Genomic DNA, 23,378 nt, shown 5'->3' with positions numbered 1-23,378 from the left:
ACAAGTCTAAATTGAAAACAACGTTCAAACCTATGATTGCGTTGGATAAAAACCGCAATTTTTATACGTGTGCATGCAAAACTAATTTTTTGTTAGAGGGGTCTAAATACAGCACAAACAACATTTTCCAAAAGACCAAAAAAGTGAAAAGGTATATTTAAACAAAACGCATTTGACTAGCAGGTCGAACAACTGATGTTCTTAAACCCTGCTGACTGCCATTGGCGATTGCCAAATAAACGGATCACCAGATGTAACAAAATGGATCTTATAATAATTTATTATCAAACAGAAAACAATAAACTTGCGGAAAAGATGGTATATCGCAAACATGAGGTGCAAACATTTGTACACCATATCCGGATTTCGACAATTAATGTATCTTCAGTGATGTTAGGAATCGAAACGGTATTTGGAAGGCCATATAATTCACCTCAATTTAGGATAGACTCTTGAATTTTGAAAGAGTTGAAATAGGATGAACGGATCATATAAACCCGAAGGCAAATATAATACAAGCCCAAACGAAAAAATATAAACAAGTCTAAATTGAAAACAACGTTCAAACCTATGATTGCGTTGGATAAAAACCGCAATTTTTATACGTGTGCATGCAAAACAAATTTCTTGGTAGAGGGGTCTAAATACCGCACAAACAACATTTTCCAAAAGACCAAAAAAGTGAAAAGGTATATTTTAACAAAACGCATTTGACTAGCAGGTCGAACAACTGATGTTCTTAAACCCTGCTGACTGCCATTGGCGATTGCCAAATAAACGGATCACCAGATGTAACAAAATGGATCTTATAATAATTTATTATCAAACAGAAAACAATAAACTTGCGGAAAAGATGGTATATCGCAAACATGAGGTGCAAACATTTGTACACCATATCCGGATTTCGACAATTAATGTATCTTCAGTGATGTTAGGAATCGAAACGGTATTTGGAAGGCCATATAATTCACCTCAATTTAGGATAGACTCTTGAATTTTGAAAGAGTTGAAATAGGATGAACGGATCATATAAACCCGAAGGCAAATATAATACAAGCCCAAACGAAAAAATATAAACAAGTCTAAATTGAAAACAACGTTCAAACCTATGATTGCGTTGGATAAAAACCGCAATTTTTATACGTGTGCATGCAAAACAAATTTCTTGGTAGAGGGGTCTAAATACCGCACAAACAACATTTTCCAAAAGACCAAATAAGTGAAAAAGTATATTTTAGCAAAACGCATTTGACTAGCAGGTCGAACAACTGATGTTCTTAAACCCTGCTGACTGCAATTGGCGATTGCCAAATAAACGGATCACCAGATGTAACAAAATGGATCTTATAATAATTTATCATCAAACAGAAAACAATAAACTTGCGGAAAAGATGGTATATCGCAAACATGAGGTGCAAAAATTTGTACACCATATCCGGAACTACTCTAAATATCAGCACAACTATGTTAAATCTGCAAATTTGCGGAAGCAAATTTTTGTTCTTCCAGCGCCGGGATTAGAAGTCATGCTATTGGGATATCGAGAAAACACCACCTGCACTGTGTCCAGCGCTCTAGACCACTCGGCAACCTAGACCGAACTAAGAATTCAGCTTTCGGTGGCCTAGTGCTACCTCTCCTCGTCAGTAGAGGAAAAACAACGGAACAACAGAAACACTGAACTGCTACAGAACACTAATTCACGTGTTTTAGCTATTTAATGTAGAGTAAAAAGCGCTACATGAAGAAAATGAAAACTGGAAACTCAGTAAGATATTACTGAATTAATATTTCAAAAGTATAATATACATACCAATTGCTACTTGTGCCTTTTTTCCAAGCAAATCCATATCGACTTGTTCTGCAAATGATGTGTACAAATGTAGCATATGGTACATCGAATTCCTACTTATAGTACAGTTTATTTCATTCGAGATATTTATAAGTTGACATATACGGAAGTACATTTTTTCTATCTACTGGGACAGATTTGTGAAATAATGAAAAAGTAAAATAACAAACAAAAAACGAACTCCCAGGAAAATTCAAAACGGAAAAGTCATCAAATGGCAAAATTAAAAGCTCAAACAATCAAACGAATGAAAAATAACTGTCATATTTCTGACTTGGTACAGGGATTTTCCAATGTAGAATATGGTGAATTAAACCTGGTTTTATAGCTAGCTAAACCTCTCACTTGTATGACAGCTTTTAAAATTTTATTATATTGACAATAATGTTTGAACAAACCAAACAGACATAATAGGTAAAAATCTCAAAAATAGGGGTAGTGCAGTCAACATTGTGTTATAATCTTAATCACTATAAAAACAAACAAATATGTCAACAAAGAAAAACAAAATGCCATATAGACAAAGCACATTAGCCAAAATGAAAGCCAAGAACATAGCGCAGCAACATAATGCACAAGTCAAGTACAAGTTCCGAAGAAAGTTGAATAACAAAAATAACTCCGAAAAAATTCAAAACGGAAAGTCCGTAATCACATAGCAAAATCAAAAGCTCAAACACATTTAACGAATGGATAACAAATGTCCGAACCACGCCAAAAGGATTCCACCTAAAAGAGGAATAAACAGTAAAGGCAAATAATTCATTAAAACATATAAAGGAACACTATTACACGTAATTAAAATGATAAACAACATCATTACCTAGAATATATACTACAAGATGTATTATTTGTGAGGTTGATACGGAATATTTATCAACAAGGTCTTGGTATCTTCGACTGAATCTTTTTAGAAAAAAGGACGAGACGTTCTTTGACATAGCCCTGGTTCATCAACTTTCTGCTTAGACACTGGTGACATTTAAATATGTAATAGTCAGATCGACGTCCGGTCTCTAATCGACGTCCTTTTTTCTCAAATCGACATCCAAATCTGACGTCACAATAAAATAAGATTCCAAATCGACGACCAATTGTATTCCCCTCTTATCGACGTCTTTTTGTTGTTCTCAAACCGACGTCCAATTTTTGGCTTCTCTAATCGACGTCCGTTTTATGGACTTGCCGCAATGACATCATAACTTTATTAAGTATTATTTATCGATTGTTAGTCCTTTTGTTTTGCTTTAGTTGATTCTTTGGGAAGAGATGTAACTGACTTTGTTGTTCCTTCTCATACGTCTACTAAGTCATTACGATTCGTAAGTAATTTTTAAAGACAATTAGTTTCTTAAAACAGCTTTACATAAAGACAAAACGATACAGATGATATAAATAAAGATCAGTCGAATAACAATAATGCTGCGTCAGAAAGAAATCGACCTAATAAAAAGTCTGTATCTGTTTGAAAATTGAGTTGTTAAAGGTTGCACTTTGTAAATACAGCTGTTTCTCAAACCACGCCTCTTTTGGGGAGATATATAATATTCATAGATATGTTAATTTGTTAACGTACTGGTTCCCATTTATGATCTCTGTGTTTCATCTCATAGAGACATCACTTGGGAATGTAACCAGTATAGAAAAACATGGTAGCGCCTAAATTTTAATTCTCAGGAGGTCCAAATATGGAGGTTAGGGTAGTATAGAATTTTAGTACAAGTTTAAACTCTTAGAAGTTCAGGGCATATAAATGTTGAAAATATGCCGCACAGCCCTATATTTTGACCTTTGAATAAAATAGTAGTGCATATAAACTTTCCGTTCTGGGATATTACATTTCACGAAACTTCATGGTAAAAGTGTCACAGTTTCAGCCGCAAAGGGAGTTCCTATGGGAAATTGCATTGTCTATATTTACAGAATTGCAACCTATATAGGGTTAAAAATAGAACATACAGATTTTCACAAAATCTGGTTTATCTCAGAGATTTTAAAGAATTTAACTGAAATATGAAGTTTTATAAATATTTCATGAAGATTGAGAAAATCCTGAGCCTTAACTATGATGACTCAGCATAAATTCACAGTTTACAGTATGCATGGTTTACTTTAAGCCCTGAATTCAAAATAAATTCATAATATATGCCTATTTGTAATTCAAATTGTTTAGAAGTGCTTATATTTACTCTTCGCAGTCATTGCAACTCATTGATCCTTCCTAAATATTTTTGTTGGAGTGTTTTTGTCCTGTCGATAACCCAAAAGTAAGCCGTAACACCTAAATGTGCTTTTTTGTGACCGCGGCATTAAAAAGTACAAGCTAGAATTACAAAAAGACCTCAATAAAACTTACAGTAGTGTGTTCTATCCTAAATATATACTAAATATTCCACATTGCTAGAAACAGGGAAAATATTTAGGAAATGTGAGGCCCCAGGGACAAAAAACAGAAAACAATGCCTACCCCTGGGTCATAAAACAGATAATTTAACTTGTAAATGCTATGATTTTATTATTTTCAAGGTCTTTTGTAAAAAAATCAATAACTGTGCTGGGAAGTTATGCAAAAGTAAGATGTAAGCAGTCATTTCTATCAAACTTTTAGTGAATTTATGCACCAGACTGATATCTTCTTAAAAACAACTTTTTCAAATATGGCTTTGTTTAGACACTTTTAGTTCATATATTAACTAACTTATGTTAGCTATATGGTTAGGGATGATACTGTTGAGACAAGAATTCTTAACTGACCAATTGAGACAAAAATTATGAACTTTCATTGACAAAAAGGCATTCAGTAAGATGTGGACTGGAGACACAGGCAGGATTGGATACTTTGTATAATCTTGAAAGTTGGAATGATTAACTACTAAACAATACACTTATAGTATTACGAAATGCTTTCAATTTGTTATCAGAATAGTTTCAAACATGTTTAGACAGTTCCTGTCAGAAAACATGCACATAGGGTAAGCTGGCAATAATTAAAGTCTGGTTTTCAAATTCTTTAAAAAATTGAAACAGGGGTAGGGGTATAAAATGTACTGTAAAAGGAATTTAGAGTATATGCAGTGATTTCTTTAAGGCTATAGTTCTGATAAATGAGTACTGCTGTGAGAAAAAGTGTTTTAGAGAGTTTTCTATTTGAATAAATGTTTGTATAAGAATCCTATAAAACATACCAAAATTCATCTTTTATTTGGTATTTGAATGTTCAAAAATTAATCAAAGTCTTATACATGTACATGTATACGTGCAGTAATTTATTATTTATTGATATGGGACATCGATTAGTGAAGACTACAATCGATCGGACTTTGTCTTGGCAATACATGACGTCACATTGGACGTCGATTAAAGGGTCAAACTATTGGACACTGATTTGAAAATGTGACGTCAGATTTGGACGTCGATTTGAGGAACGGACGTCGATTAGAGACCAGACGTCGATCTGAGTCTAACAAATATATTGTCTTTTGAGAGATGAACGTGAAATATATTGTCTTATGAGAGATGCACGACTTACAGGTTCTTCTGCAAAGATTGATAATAAATGATAGTGGTATACTATTGTCTGCTTCCTTAGATTTTAAATCTGTAACCCTGTACAACATATATAAAACGAAAAACAAACAACTATTTAAAGGCAAACAACAGTCTAGAAAAATAAATAGAAACTGCAGCCTGAACAATACGAACCCCAACGCAAACCATATGAAGTATAAGGTTTGGACGGATAAGCAGTTCCTGCTCCAAATCTGGAAGCCGTCGTTTTCTTCATAGAAGTTATAATCAAGTGCGGGTTAGTGAGGAACAGGATATCATCAATACACCTGATAGTCAACTTTGCTACTTCAAAAACTATATGAAGATTCCCGAAAAGTCTTGGATTAAACGGCTACATACAACATGTCCTGGTCTTGCTGTCATGAAACTTTCGAGAACGATTACCAAACTCAAACTCAAAAATCAACACACTGGATTTGGTTTTTCGAGCGCAAATTTTGTACACCGATTACTGAACAAAGTTTTATGACCCACGGTCCTAGCGTGATACAATACAATTTTACAGTCCCTTTATATACAAATGTAAGTGTATGAGTACATAACTGGTTTCACCATAGGGTGTTTTTATATATTGACGAACCTGAATATCACAAAAATCATTCTATTCTAATAAAATAATGGAAGCGAGTATTACTTAGAAAACATAAAATAATCAGAAGAATCTTCATGAACACTTGTTATCACCCCGGTTTTTTTAAGGGTTCGTGTTGCTAAGTCATGAGTTTTTCTGTTGTGTTTTGTGTACTGTTGTTTGTTTTTCGTAGTTTTTCGTTTTTTTACATAAAATTGCCAATTTGTTTTCAATTTATTGGTTATCTCTTTGGTCTCTTTCGCCTTATTTTGATCTTTACATTGTACATCAGTTACATCATATGTCAGTATAAAAAAGATTTAAGTATAAAAGTGATGCTCCTTCAACATGAAATTGGAACAAATTAAAGTTTACATATGACCACTATGACAAGTTCAACGTTCATGAAAAAGAGGTTATAAAGGTTTTGAAAAAGGACATACATATTGTATGCAATGAATTGACAAAATGCCGTCAGGTCATAATATGTGATTTCTCATCCTTGTGTAACCCTTAATGTTTACTTAAAAAGTCACTTGATTCCCATTTGAAAAAAATGTTTGAACAATGTTGATATTCAAAAGTCTGCATACAACCTGATGGAAAATCTGTAATTCGTTGAACATATATTTTCGTGGCTCATCTGTACCCGCGAAATCCACGAAAATTGGATATCCATAACAAAATAAGGAATCCACAGTATTTGAATTTAATAACAAGAGATTATTTCAAGCGAACCATTGCTCTAGTCTTTTGCACATACCAGTATGACGTCATTTGTCCTGTTACGGCTTCAAACTTTAACATCGGACATTTTAAAACTTTACAGACTTCAGAATGTAATAAAATATGACAAAAAAAACATGTTTAGGAAAAAAGTGTGAGTGTGTTGTAAATAATTAAAGAAATCGTATATTATGTTGCCATGGACGAACTTAACATCGTCTTAACCATTGAAATCCATCATAAACCAAACGATTAGCCAATGGAAATGTCGAATTATCGTCTCATGATGCTGAATAAGCCAACCAGATTAACGCAGTTTTCGTATCACTTTTTCGTATCACACTAGTACTCTCTTCATGCAAGAAATAGATAACAGGCCACAACCATAAGAAAATTATGAAAAAAAAATATGAATTGCTTTACACATGATACAGCTACTTAAACTTATAATCCTATATAATACCGATAGTTTATATATATATGCTGGTCGTGCACAAGGTCGTGGCTTTCTCTGAATTTTAATGATGTGTTTTAACTTCATCCGTTGAGGGTCAATGATACTTAGTCTGGGAGAAAATAATATGTTTTATAGTGTCAATTTTTTACGATCTGGCTTTCAGTCGGTACTATTTGTTATTATATTAGTTGTTTTTACAAACTGATTTCATGTTGTGTTCTTATGTTATGTCGTAAAAGGTATTAACAACAAAGAAGTCTTTCACAAATACACAGATACTTAATTTAAACATACCGTTGACCACTGATTCTAGTTCTTTTCCTACATCTAGAAGAAAAAGATAACATCATTACACCTCATAATGAAACTTTTTCCATTTTTCTGATGTCACTCTGTGTATTGTTTTAACTTTAGATTATTTTTTTAAGAATCCACTGACCACTGTGTTAACTTAAGATAGCTTATAATATAACTTTTAACTTTAAACTTACGATCTTGTATACTCTTAAAAAGTTTCATATGAAGGGATCGAACTTGCGCGTATTTTACAGAATATCATTACAATCTTCAGTCTATGCATGATACCATTAGACTACGAATGCTAACATAAGCCATGATTTAAAATATACTCTTAAAGGGGTTAATAATTAAAACATGCCAACAAACGGGAGTTCTGTCGCATTGATAATACGCATTCTGTAATTTATGAAATAACGGAATACAGTATGTCTTGGTTTTTCATGTTTTTTTAGTTATTATATTTAGGTCTTTCCACTTTTCTGTGGAAAGACCTATTGGTTTTCTTCTGATTATTAGGTCTTTCCACTTTTCTTTGGAAAGACCTATTGGTTTTCTTCTGATTATTAGGTCTTTCCACTTTTCCGTGGAAGACCTATTGATTTTGTTCTGATTATTATTATTTTTTTTTTTTCTTCCGCCTAATTTTTTTCTTGCGTAGTATTGTTGTTTCATAAGATGTCGCTTAGATATTTGGTATGTGATATCGAACAGTTTATACGCTTTTGAAACTGACAACCGCTTAACCGAATACTTTACGTTGTAAGAGTTATCTCCCCAAACACTGTTTTTCTTGTGGCCACTACTCCTTCGCAACCGTAAAAGATTACGACAAATTTATTTTACCAAATTGCTCGCTATATCTTCAGGATGTTGAGTTTGGTTTTCACCGAAGCGTTCCGGAGACTCCATATGAGAGTTATTTCCTCTTATGCATTTGATATAAGTGATATGCATTTCTAACTGGTAAACCATAAGTGATAGAGACCAGGGTCTTTTGATTTGAGGTCCTTGGTCCAAAAAAAAGAAAATTTGGTCAAGGTCAAAGGTCAAGGTCATATTCTGAAATTTGATTATGGCTTATTTTCACTCTGTATAAGATATCGACAACACATTATTACTAAATTGTTAGTTGCCACATGTCGTAACACATACATTTTGGTTAAAGGGTGCGCTAACATTAAATTAGAGTTTTCTCCCCTCTTGTATTTAAAAGTACACGTATGGTGATATAACTCATTAACCATTTATAACTAAGACCTAGGGTCTTTTGATTTGAGGTCCTTGGTTTATGACCTTGAAATTGAGCTCAAGGTCATATGTAAATTTGACGTTCTAGATTTTGACCTTTGCTTTTACCTCATATGTATACATGATAAAGCCATGGGACTTTTTGCATTAGGTTGCAAGCCATTTGACCTGGGAAAATCCAACCGGAAGTGACCTTGTGTAAACCGGAAGTAGCTATTTTTTGTACTTATTTAATATAAAAGTATATAGAACCATATATTTTTGGAATCAGTGTCAAGTAAACATTCAAATTATACCGGAAGTAACATTTTTCAAACTTGTCTCCCATATTTAAAAAAAAATGTATAGAAACCATATATTTTTGGAATCAGCGTACAATAAGCTATCATTTGTCGCTGGAAATGACATTTTAAACCAAATTTTAATATTTTCATATCAAAATAGATCTTTATGGGTGGAAAGACTGTTCTCTGAACAATTGGTTTTTAATTATTATTATTATTATTTTTTTCTTCTTCCGCCACTTTTTTCTGACGGTAATTTTTTGTTTCGCAAGATGTCGCTTAGATTTTTTTTGTGTATGATATCGAACAGTTATTGCGATTTTGAAACTGACCCAGTTTAGCCGAATACTTTTTATTGTAAGAGTTATCTCCCCAAACACTGTTTTTCTTGGGTACGCATCTCCTTCGCAACCGTAAAATATTATGACAAATTTATGTCTCCAATTTGTTCGTTATATCCTCAGGATCTTAAGATTAATTTTGACCTAAGCGGTCCAGAAACTCCATATGAGAGTTATTTCCCCTTCTGTATTTAAAATAGGTAAAATGTTATTGTAATTGGTAAACCATAAGTGATAGGGACCTAGGGTCTTTTGATTGGAGGTCCTTGGTCCAAAAAAAAGAAAATAGGGTCAAGGTCAAAGGTCAATGACATTTTTAAATTTGGATTTTGGCTTATTTTCACCTCTTTTCAAACACGATATAAGATATCGACAACATATTTTTACTTAATTGTTAGTTGCGACATGTCGTAACACATATATATCGGTTTAAAGGGTACGCTTATATCACATTAGAGTTTTCCCGGTCCGTGTATATTTGCGTCCATTCGTTTTTCTTTTTGAAAGATCAAAAACAAAAAACTAAAATCGAAATTGTTTTTATTTTTTGTTTTTGATTTCTTAAAAACCAAAATGAAAAACAAAAGTGTTTTCGTTTTTCATTTTTGATTTCTCGAAAACCAAAACGGAAAACGGAAGTGTTTTTGTTTTTCGTTTTTGATTTCTCTAAACAAGAAAAGAATCAACATTTGCATATGATTTCTGCATTTTGCTCTATTTAATTCTCGTTTTACGTTATACAATGTTTTCCTTTCCTCTTTGATAGCCATTGACATCCCGGTGTATTTGCTACTTAATGTAGACAGAATAGACCGCCTGACTTATGATTTGAACTAAGGTGATTAATGAATCAAAGACTTTAAAATTTCCTTGCTTTTATCTATAAAAAATATAAAATTATTTTATTTGAATATAAAATGAATCACAAATTTGAATAATACAATGAAATATTATATAGATGGTGAAAATTAAACGATTAATTACAAAATCACATTCACAAGGGAGGTTACTAATTATTTAATAGGAAAACTAGCCCTGTCATTAAAGTATGCACAGCGGTTATCCAGATCAATAGTATTTTTTAATTCGGAGATAATGTCGACGAATGGAAAAGATATTATCAATCTGAACAATAAGGATGCATGATCTTAACTTTTAAGTTTGAAAGGTTGGTTATGTAAGATTATTAGAATAGCAGGATGACTGAGGCCAATCAGCCAATATTAGACATATTACACAAACATTCAAGACGGTAATATGGATACGTTATTTAGATTATTTAAAAAAAAAGGTCCCACTCCAAGTCGTCATTTAGTAGGCCATCTTATGAGTCACTAAGAAGCAGTCCAAAAGAAGATGTCTGTCACGATACTCGGCACATTATTGTACTTCTCGCCTTACTTGATTTATATCAAAATATAAAATATGTGATAAAATTGCTACGACTTCGTAAATCACAAAACATAAGGTTGTGAGACTTATTGAGTTTGATCAGTTTCTTATTACTTTGCCTTAGTAATTGGTGGTTTATTTTGTTGGTTTCGACTTTGCGTGATTGCAATAAATATATTTTGATAATCATTCATAACCGTGAACTTGTTTAACCATTTTTTTTAAGCAGTAAAGCATCGAAACCTAATTGTTGGCAGCAGGTAAGGTCAACCACAGAAATAGCCAAAAGCACAGGCACTTGATAAACATTTGGCTTTCCTCAAATTTTTAGGGGGAAAAAAGGGGGAGGGGGTCTTTGAAAGCGACGAGGCCAATTTTCCCTGGACTTATAAATTTCATTATACGACCGCAAAATCACCCTTTTTTGCAAGGTTGTGCCTGCGGGGGTAACGAATGATGGATTTTTAATGTCCAGTGGCAAATTAAATGCATATTCAGGACGATAACATGTTTTTTTTAAATATGAATTATTAACCTGCTTTGTATTAGATCGAAACACTGAGCCTAGTTCGCGATGCTATAGTTCGCAGGAAGACATGTCATCCTACGCGGATTCATTATTTTGACTCGGAGCCGACCAGTCTCTGATTTTACTTATTAATGCCAGGTGCTTGAAGAGAAGCAGCACATACCAATTTTAAAATCTTTGGTTTGACTACATCGAAGTTCCCATACCCTCCGTAATTTCATGCACCTCTTTACATTACAGGTTGCAACACTATGCAATGTCATTGAGTTCCAAAAAACGTTTAGAAAATTATGTCAATGTTCTTTCCCATAGGATTCCCACATTAAAAGAGTTAAGGCATTGAAGGCCAAATAAATTTGCATATTTCACATTCTTGCGGGTCGAATTGTAATCAGACGGCCATTGTAGAGTTCCAAGAAGTTAATAAATTAATTTAATACAAAGGCAAACTTTAATGAAAAGTTTCATTGGTGAAATTAAGGCGGCAATACAAATAATTATTATGATAACAACAACAAACATGACTTTCGTTCGGAGTAACATGAGCAAATCCCTGTTCAATCAATCAATCAATCAATCAATCAATCAATCAATGTATCCAAGTTGTAGTTATTGCATGAATACTATCTTAATTTTTATATTTGTTTTGTTTTTTACCTTCTTATTTTCTCGATCATTTATACCGAAGTAACTATTAACCATTGTTTTACGTGGTTTCATGTGAAAGACAACTGTGTTCTTATGAACTGATTTTTACACCACACAGGTATGAATTAGGGAGTATCACTCGAATATATTGGCATGTTTGAAGTCAGGAGCCTTTAATTCTCACGGCTGTCTATCGGTATATCGAGACAAATGATCGCGAAAGAATACCTTACGGTGGTCAAGCATTGCGATCGGATCGTGAAAGATTTGGTATAGGATCGTGAATGTAATTACTTGAATTTCTACTTCAAAATCTGTGAAAAATCTGTTTTTTTAAAAAAGCGGAACAAGTCCGAAAAAAAAATAATGGCAGTCAAAATGATTCAACTTTCTCAATAATACTGTGCAATAAGATAAATAAAATATGCTGTACTTTATGTGAAAAACAAAAAAGGCGCAACACAAGTATATGGAATTCATTAAAAAAAGAACACGTTTTGTACCTATAATGACTACATTCCAATATATAATGATATATTGGCATTCCAATATATAATGATATATTGGAAACTTAACATTTGGTGTGACAGATAAAACAGTCAAATAAAAGTGTTTTTCATTGAAACAGTTCCTAGCTTCAGGTGGGCCTTGAGCTTCTTAAAACACGCCGTAAAGTTCATAGACTCAGTACATACCTGTACAAAATAAAAAATCATCTTGTCCCAGTTTATCTACATTATTCCATCATAACACCGAAAACTATAACTTTAGACGACATGCCAACTTGATATTTATCAGGTCAAGAACAGTAGCATGCCATAATTCATTTCTTCTAGCTACGATTAGAGACTGGAAGAGCATGTCAACTGAACCAATTTCAGCAACATCTTTGGCGAGTTTCAAAAGGTTGTCAAAGAAGATTCTCAATTTGTGTAGTAAAACAATATATTCATGAGGGCATGGTTATGAGAAAAAGATTCATACTTGATTACGCTTAGGGCTTACTGCCCTTAATGACCACTTGTACAAATATAATCTTACATTGAATAAGTTTTCCTAAAGGACATTTGCGCTTTTAACTTTGATACACCTGAACAAAATTGACAAGATATTTGCGCTTTTTACCTATAATAGTTGTATACCTGTAATCTTTAAAATTTTACCAAAGTCAACGAAAGATGTTCACATATTCACTGAAAGTTCATCCGAACAAACGAGAAATTCAGAAAAAAATATTCGGGTAAACCAGACATATCATAAAGAATATAGTATACGTTTCTGGGGTCGTATTAGATTAGTGCGCATTTGGGGATTAATTTCTGTTTACGTTTGCGCACAGCCTTTCCTTACATTTGCGAATATTTCAAAGTAAATAGCATTCTGTTTCACTATTTCAGTTTGTAAAATTTCACCAAGACACACACATGGAGTTTCGTTTGTAAAAAACAAATTTAGGGGGGGGGGGGGGGTTAGGGTGTACGATGGAATTACTTTCCGTATAGACAGAACACTTAAACACATAAATCAGGGGATACTTCATAGAGATGCATCGTGTAAATAATTGCATGTAGGTATTTCACCGGATTCCCATTTTCCTCTAAGTCTTTGGGCAATTAACACTAAATAAATGTAAGAACCATTTGAATCATTAAAATGAAATTACATTTTTCAAAGAAAGTTGTTTAGTCATTCGAATTATCAAAAACATTTAGTTTGTTTACATATTTAATGTCGTTGGAATGTCGAGGTGCAATCTGTCTTTTGTAGTTTTGTATGAACGGTTTACTTTCAGGGAAGGATCTATGAAACCAAAATTAAATATTTTTTTAGAGATGTATAAATGCGATTTGGAGGGGGAGGGGGGTGTCAAATCATCGTTTCTATATTTCTATATCTTTTTAATTTTTTACCATTTCAATTTATTTTTTATTCTTCTGCCAATTGATTGCTATTATATTCGTCCTAAACATGCATGAAATATTTGTCACTGGGCGTTAAACAACCAGCAATCAATCAACCTTTTTTTATATTTCATCACTTCTTTATTCTGTTATCTATATTTTTTTATCCCGCTTCTTATCTAAATTTTTTGCCGATTCTTCTCATATCTGTAAACCCCATTCATATCCTTAATCATAAATGGTGACCTATTCATAGCCTCATACATGTACATGGTAATTGAAACAAGAACAATATACATTTATTACTGCATGCTTGGGCTATTAGATAAATGTATTAGTTCCAGATTATGTTATAAAGTTTGACCTATAAAAATACAATAGCATTTTTTTTTATTATATATTAGAAAATTCCAAAATTTTTTCTGGACAGGTAGTGGGGGGTTCAAACAAATTGTTGGTTTCCTTTGAAAATAAGAGGGAAAAGAAATACAGCATTCAGTTTTTAAAAAAATCTTGTTTAATGATATTAAAAAATAGTGTGTTATGTTGTTGAATAAAGTCACAAAAAAGACAATTTCGAAAAAAAAAATCACAAGAAATGGTTGCGTGAGTATTTTGTTATGAAGACATATCCCATATATCGATACCAACATTCTTGACACTAAATATCTATTTGTACCTATTCTTTAAAAACAAAGATTTTAGTTAGTAATGTCTTTCCTGATCAGAATATTTCACCTGTTAATCGATCTTAATCTGTAATTTTTTATTAAAATTTAAAACCAATAAAAATATTCGTACTATTCCAATCAACATGTACATGTCGTTTACATAAAAGCGTTTGCAAAGAGACATTACACACAGGTGTTAATATTTACACACCCATAAGTTGTCATAAATCACACATGTTGAAGCTGGGGTTAATTAACGGCTGGTTTGAGAAGTCAAATCAAGCTGTGATTAATTTCCGCTCTAGATAAGCAGATTCAGTAGCAATAAAATTATGTTAGAATTTTTTTTGGTGACCTGGACTGGGGGACACGTGCTCCCTGTGCCCCCCCGTTAAATCCGCCACTGACTATTAAACCTTGATTTTTCTCAGATACTAATCATTATCTTGAACCATTTTGACAGACAATTTTAGTGTTTTTGTGAATTTCTTCGTATAATTCGTTATTTTAGATTAGTAATTGACCTCGCATATGTCTTCTCGATAAGATTGAATTCACGTTACTATATCAGAGCTTTCACGATCCAACCGTAATACTTGACCACCGTTAGGCATTCTTTCGCGATCTTTTTTCTCGATTTATCGAATGACACCTGTGATTCTGTTGTTGTCTTCGGTAGCTGTATGACATATACACATAATATGTTTTTTTCAATTATTGTTTATCATAAATTAAAGGGGCCACCATTAATGAAATTATATTATTTTGCACGGGGGAGGAGTGGGGGAAAGACAGGTTTTGAAATGAAAAGTATAACCTGGTGTAAATAAAAAAAAAGCAGGCACAAGATTATGAAAGAAGAGTGACGATACAGTACCAATAGGTGAAATGTACTGTTGTTTTCCCCCGCCTAACCCTCCTGATAAAGATAAAACCAAAAAGTGCTTTGGACGCAATAAATTAAAAAAAATTTTACATTTTGTCACCAGGAAGCAAAGAATTAAGTAACCATATGCTGACAAATTATTGAAGCTCACGTTTTAATTGATAGTCATAAAAGTAAATAGAAAACGTATGATTACCAATAACAATATACTGGAGACAAACAAAAACGTTGGTAAAGGCAACTAACTACTAGTATGGGGGTCTGGATTGTGGTCATTCATTTCTGTATTCTTTAATGTTTTAGGCCATTTTTCTCTAATCATTATACTTTTTGCCAATTATTCTCTATTCTTTATATTCTTACAGTGCATTATTCTCTTTTCTTTATTTTTTTATTCATTTTCTCTATTCTTTATATTTTTGCCCATTATTCTCTATTCCGTAACCCCCCTTCCACACCCTATAGTATATATGTCACCATATAGCCTTCACAAATGAGTAAAAGTCATCACGAATAGGCCGTAAATGGCAAAATGATTGAATGGTAATCCCCATTTTGAATTGTAATCTTTCGGAAATTTGTTTTTCAATCAAACGATCTTAATAATAAAATATAATCAGATTATTGTCCTGAATGTTCGTGTAATAGTACTAATACTGACAGAAGGACCTAGGTCATCAGTTCTAATCATCTAAGATAACTAACCTTTCAGAACAGAAAAGGTAAAGATCATGCATCTTTATTGTTCAGATTGATCAAGTGTTTTCCATTCGTCGGCATTATCTCCGATTTAAATACCATTGATCTGATAACCGACAGGGCTAGTTTTCTTATCAGATAAATAGTAACCTCCCTTGTTAATGTGATGTTGTAATCAATCGTATTTTTACCATCTTTATATAGTATTTCATTGTATTATTTACATTTGTGATTCGTTTGATATTTAAATATAATAATTTTATATTTTATTATAGATAAAAACAAGGAAATTTGAAAGTCTTTGATTCATTTATCACCTTTCAAATCATAAGTCAGGCGGTCTATTGTGTCTACATTAAGTAGTAATTACACCGGGGTATGAATGGCTATGAAAAAGGAAAGCAAAACATTGTATAACGTAAAACGAGAATTAAATAGAGCGAAATGCAGAAATTGAATGCAAATGTTGATTCTTTTCTTGTTTAGAGATATCAATAACGAAAAACAAAAACACTTATAATATTCATTTTGGTTTTTGAAAAATCAAAAACGAAAAATGAAAACACTTCCGTTTTCCGTTTTGGTTTTCGAGAAATCAAAAATGAAAAACGAAAACACTTTTGTTTTTCATTTTGGTTTTTAAGAAATCAAAAACGAAAAATGAAAACACTTTCGTTTTTTTGTTTTTTGTTTTTGATATTTCAAAACGAAAAACGAATGGACGCAAATATACACGGACCTTTCTCCCCTCTTTTATTTAAAAATATGCATATGGTGATATAGCTCATGAACCAAATATAATTAAGTCCTATGGTCTTTTGATTTTAGGTCCTTGGTTGATGACCTTGAAATTGAGCCCAAGGTCATAGGTTAAATTGACGTTCTAGATTTTGACCTTTGCTTTTACCTAATATGAATACATGATAAATCCATGGGACTTTTTGCATTAGGTTTCAAGCTATTTGGGTAGCAATACACAGTTAGGAGTTTGGTTTCGCATTTTTGGCCCCGGTGGATTTTTCAAATATGAAAGTTATTGTGTAATAAAATTCATTTTTAGACAGCTGAGTACTAATTTAGCCTTCAAAGGTGGTTTATTAGAACATCAAGATTATTTTTTACATGTTTTATGGGCTATTTTCTGTTTGACTCTCCGTATTTTCATAGCTAGACCGGTCATCGGTCCAGAAATTAATGTAATGTTTACAAACACTTTTTTCTACACGAAGTTTTTGACGCAATTTTACAAAACAATGAGACCAAAGACATATGACTTTCATTGGATTTATTGAAAGATATATGTAAGCAGTTTCAGAAAAGGTATTACTTGAAGTGATTGAAATTCTACTGTTGGTCAAAAAGGGGAAATATGTGACATCTTTTCCCCCCTTTTTGCTATATTTTATAACAAAAAAATGCAGATTGTTGCCATGGATACACGAAAAAAAAATTATATTTTACCATTTTATATACTTGATATGAAATCTATGGAAGATTTTGATAACATACATATGCACATATATGACACAAACAGTAAGCTTAATATTGCAAGAATGCAATGAAAAGGGGATGGGAAAATTTATGAGGGAAAATTTAAATATTTTTTCCCAACTGTTTATTGCTACCTTATGGCACACTTACCAAGCTCAGAATTGTATAATTTAAGACTTTTCATACCACAAATCTATTGATATTTAGATTCTAAATCAACTTCTGAAGGAATTAAGTGTTTAGGAATGACAATACATGTCAATTTTATTGTTTACAGTCGTTAGCAACCAAAATTAGACATTTTGACACAAGGCTTCTAATTGTACTCTATTTGCTTAACCCTTGCTTCTGAAGGATTGCGCAGTATGTATAGTAGCCTAAGTATTGAATGTTTTGTATTTTATTCTTGCGAATATATCAAATTATTATTTTTATCAAGATTTCATGTTACATTTTGACATATATTAAATGTATAGTTGATTCAGCTGTAAGAAATTGATTCCCAATTACCAAGTTTTTTAATCAAGCCTTTGGTATACATTAAACATAAAGATTAACATTTTCGTGCTTGAAATTGTTAAATTTTGTACAATTTTGCATCATCAGAGGTCTAATACAGATTTTTAACATTAAAAAACTGACAAAAGAGGTATAGTTTTAAAGATTTTGCCAAAAATTGAGGTAGAAACAAGATTTTACACTTTGACTTGGCACCTTTCTTTAAATCAGTTTTTGTCGCGTTTCAGTGTCAACTGCTTACCTTCATAAAATATTCATTACTCAACCAATTTTCAAAAATAAAAGGCCATTTTACTCGTTTTAGCTAGCAGAACACAGAAAATTAGTTAAAAGGTAGAATTTGAAAAAAATATTTACTATTAAGGTAGCAATACACAGTTAGGAGTTTGGTTTCGCATTTTGGCCCCGGTGGATTTTTCAAATATGAAAGTTATTGTGTAATAAAATTCATTTTTAGACAGCTGAGTACTAATTTAGCCTTCAAAGGTGGTTTATAAGAACATCAAGATTATTTTTTACATGTTTTATGGGCTATTTTCTGTTTGACTCTCCGTATTTTCATAGCTAGACCGGTCATCGGTCCAGAAATTATTGTAATGTTTACAAACACTTTTTTTCTACACGAAGTTTTTGACGCAATTTTACAAAAAAATGAGACGAAAGACATTGATTTTCATTAGATTTATTGAAAGGTATATGTAAGCAGTTTCAGAAAAGGTATTACTTGAAGTGATTGAAATTCTACTTTTGGTCAAAAAGGGGAAATATGTGACATCTTTTCCCCCCTTTTTGCTATATTTTATAACAAAAAAATGCAGATTATTGCCATGGATACACCAAAAAGAAATTATATTTTACCATTTTATATACTGGATATGAAATTTATGGAAGATTCTGATTACATACATATGCACATATATGACACAAACAGTAAGCTAAATATTACAAGAAGGCAATGAAAAGGGGATGGTAAAATGTATGAGGGAAAATTTAAATATTTTTTCCTAACTGTTTATTGCTACCTTTACCTTAGAAAAGCCAACCGGAAGTGACCTTGTGTAAAGCTTTTTTTTTGTACTTAATTAATGTAAAAGTTTATAGAACCAGATATTTAAACGTCAATTAAACGTTTGAATAATACCGGAAGTAACGTTTTTCAATCCGGAAGTAACAAATTATCTCCTTTATTTGAAAAACATTGTATAGAAACCATCTATTTTTGGAATCAGCGTACAATAAGCTATCATTTGAAGCTGGAAATTTTAAAACGAATTTTACTTTTTTCATATTAAAATACATGTTGTTTTGTGGAAAGACCTTCAATTGTTCTCTGAACAATTTTTTTTAATTAGGTCTTTCCACTTTTCTGTGGAAAGACCTGTTGGTTTTCTTCTGATTATTATTAGGTCTTTCCACTTTTCTGTGGAAAGACCTATTGGTTTTCTTCTGATTATTAGGTCTTTCCACTTTTCTGTGGAAAGACCTATTGGTTTTCTTCTGATTATTAGGTCTTTCCACTTTTCTGTGGAAAGACCTATTGGTTTTCTTCTGATTATTTATTTTTTTTTTCTTCCGTCTAATTTTGTTCTTGCGATAAAAATTTGTTTCGTAATATGTCGCTTAGATATTTGGTATATGATATCGAACAGTTTATGCGCCTTTGAAATTTACCCTTCGAAACCAAATAATTTTCTTTGTAGGAGTTATCTCCCCGAACACTGTTTTTCTTGTGCACGCATCTCTTCCGTAACCGTAAAAGAAATCGACAAATTTATCTTACCAAATTGCTCGTTATATCCTCAGGATGTTTTGTCCAATTTTGACCGAAGCGATACGTAAACTCCATATGAGAGTTATTTCCCCTTCTGTATTTGACATAAGGGATATATAAATGTATAGAATGAATGGTAAGTGATAGAGACCTAAGGTATATTGATTTGAGTTCCTTGGTTCATTAAAATGAAATTGAGGCCAAGGTCAAAGGTCAAGGTCATATTCTAAATTTTGACTTTTCCTTGTTATTTGATCTCCTCTGTCACTTTTAAAATTACAAATTGAAGAACTAGTGCAAAATGTTTGCTTAATTGTGATTAAGATATGATACATTTGGTCTGAAATAATCCAATGATATCTTATATGAGTTATTGTCCCTGAAATGATTCAATTTAAGGTTAATTGATTATTACCCCAACTTGGTACATGATAAAGCCATAAGATCTTTTGCAAAATGTTGGGTGACATATGACCTTGAAAATGTCAACCGGAAGTGACCTTGAGTGAACCGGAAGTAGTCATTTTTGCACTTATTTCATGTAGAAGTACATAGAAACCATATATTTTTTGAATGGTCATACATTAATCTATCATTTGAAACTGGAAGTGATATTTTATAAACCGGAAGTAGCATATTATCTCTCTTATTACAGGCATAAGTATATATAAACCATATATTTTTGGAATCAGTGTAAATGAAGCTATCATATGAGACCGAAAGTGACATTTTCTAAACCGGAAGTAGCCAATTATCTCCCTTTTTACAGGCAAAAGTATATATAAACCATATATTTTTGGAATCAGTGTAAATAAATCTATCATATGAGACCGGAAGTGACATTTTCTAAACCGGAAGTAGCCAATTATCTCCCTTTTTTAAGGCAAAAGTATATACAAACCATATATTTTGGGAATCAGTGTAAATAAAGCTATCATATGAGACCGGAAGTGACATTGTCTAAACCGGAAGTTGACAATCATCTCCCTTATTTCAGGCAAAAGTCTATAGAAACCATATGTTTATTGAATCAGTATGAAGAAACCTATGATTGGACGCCAATAGTAGCTTTGATAAACCAGAATTAGCTTCTCATCAATTATTTAGAAAATTGATGCGATAATACCTTCAATTGTTCTTTGAACAATTGGTTTTTAATTTTGTTTTCTTCCGCCAAATTTTGTTCTTGCGATAAATTTTTGTTTGGCAAGATGTAGCTTAGATGTTTCGTATATGATATCGAACAGTTTATGCGCCTTTGAAATTGACCCCGCTTAACCTAATACTTTTCTTTGTAGGAGTTATCTCCCCGAACACTAAATTCCTTGTGTGTGCATCTCCTCCATAACCGTAAAAGAAAGCGACAAATTTATTTTACCAAATTGCTCGTTATATCCTCAGGATGTTTTGTCCAATTTTGACCGAAGCAATACGTAAACTCAATATGAGAGTTATTTCCCCTTCTGTATTTGACATAAGGGATATATAAATGTATAGCATGAATGGTAAGTGATAGAGACCTAAGGTATATTGATTTGAGTTCCTTGGTTCATTTAAATGAAATTGAGGCCAAGGTCAAAGGTCAAGGTCATATTCAAAATTTTGACTTTTCCTTTTTATTTGATCTCCTCTGTCACTTTTAAAATTACAAATTAAAGAACTAGTGCAAAATGTTTGCTTAATTGTGATTAAGATATGATACATTTGGTCTGAAACAATCCAATGATATCTTATAGGAGTTATTGTCCCTGAAATGATTCAATTTAAGGTTAATTGATTAATACTCCAACTTGGTACATGATAAAGCCATAGGGTCTTTTGCAAACTGTTGGTTGACATATGACCTTGAACAATATCAACCGGAAGTGACCTTGAGTAAACCGGAAGTAGCCATTTTTGCACTTATTTCATAAAAAAGTACCTTAAAACCATATATTTTTTGAATGGACATACAGTAACCTTTCATTTGAGACCGGAAGTAGCATATTATCTCCCTTATTACAGGCATAAGTATATACAAACTATATATTTTTGGAATCAGTGTGAATAAAGCTATCATATTAGACCGGAAGTGACATTTTCTAAACCGGTAGTAGCTAATTATCTCCTTTTTACATGCAAAAGTATGTATGAACCATATATTTTTGGAATCAGTGTAAATAAAGCTATCATATATGACCGGAAGTGACATTTTCTAAACCGGAAGTTGGCAATAATCTCTCTTATTTCAGGCAAAAGTATATAGAAACCATATATTAATTGAATCAGAATGAAGAAACCAAAGCTTGGACACCAATAGTAACTTTGAGTAAACTGGAAGTAGCTTCTCATCAATAATTTAGAAAATTTATGTGGAAAGACCTTCAATTGTTCTCTGAACAATTGGTTTTTAATTTTTTTTTTTTTTTTTTCTTCCGCCTTATTTTGTTCTTGCGATAAATATTTGTTTCGCAATATGTCGCTTAGATATTTGGTATATGATATCGAACAGTTTATGCGCCTTTGAAATTTGCCCTGTGTAACCAAATAATTTTCTTTGTAGGAGTTACCTCCCCGAACACTGTTTTCCTTGTGCAAGCATCTCCTCAGTAACCGTAAAAGAAAGCGAGAAATTTATTTTATAAAATTGCTCGTCACATCCTTCGCATGATTAGTCCTATTTTGACCGAAGCAATATGAACGCTCCATATGAGAGTTATTTCCCCTTATGCATTTGATATAAGTGATATGCATTTCTATCTTGTAAACCATAAGTGATAGAGACCTAGGATCTTTTGATTTGAGGTCCTTGGTCCAAAAAAATGAAAATTAGGTCAACGTCAAAGGTCAAGGTCATATTCTGAATTTTAAATTTGGCTTTTTTTCACTTATTTCCAAAAACCGTACAAGATATCGACAAATTATTTTTATTAAATTGTTATTTGCGACATGTCGTAACACGTAAATTTTGATTGCAAGGGTACGTTGAACGTAAAAGGGAGTTTTCTCCCCTCTTGTATTTAAAAATACGCGTATGGTGATATAACTCATTAACTAAATATAATCAAGACCTATGGTCTTTTGATTTGAGGTTCTTGATTTATGACCTTGAAATTGATCTCAAGGTCATAGCTTAATTTGACGTTCTAGATTTTGACCTTTGCTTTTACCTCAAATGTATACATGATAAAGCCATGAGACTTTTGGCAATAGGTATCAAACCATTTAACCTTGAAAAAACAACCGGAAGTGACCTTGTGTAAACCGGAAGTAGCTATATTTTGTACTTTCTTAATATAAAAGTATATAAAACCAGATATTTTTGGAATCAGTGTCAAGTAAATATAAAGATAGTATCGGAAGTATCATTTTTCAAACCGGAAGTAACAAATTATCTCCCTTATTTAAAAAAATATTGTATAGAAACCATACATTTTTGGAATCAGCGTACAATAAGCTATCATTTGACCATTGAAATGACATTTTTAACCTAATTTTACTACTTTCATATTAAAATTCATGGTTTTTGGTGGAAAGACCTTC

The 23,378-nt window shown here is 32.2% G+C and overlaps 1 protein-coding gene across 1 annotated transcript in view; it reads right to left on the bottom strand.

Moving 5' to 3' along the window:
- Positions 1-23,378, bottom strand: part of LOC127708185 (uncharacterized) — a 73,143-nt gene that overhangs the window by 6,413 nt on the left and 43,352 nt on the right. The window contains exons 10-11 of the mRNA XM_052213034.1: positions 7,471-7,503; positions 1,814-1,861 (exon numbers count right to left, since the gene is read on the bottom strand). Of these exons, the coding sequence (XP_052068994.1) occupies positions 1,814-1,861; positions 7,471-7,503 (81 nt within the window). The remainder of the gene's footprint in view (positions 1-1,813; positions 1,862-7,470; positions 7,504-23,378) is intronic.

Source organism: Mytilus californianus, unplaced genomic scaffold, assembly GCF_021869535.1.
Source record: "Mytilus californianus isolate M0D057914Y unplaced genomic scaffold, xbMytCali1.0.p SCAF_7, whole genome shotgun sequence".
Lineage (NCBI taxonomy): Eukaryota > Metazoa > Mollusca > Bivalvia > Mytilida > Mytilidae > Mytilus > Mytilus californianus.
The sequence above is the reverse complement of the archived record's forward strand: the minus strand, read 5'-3'. Positions and strand labels throughout refer to the sequence as shown.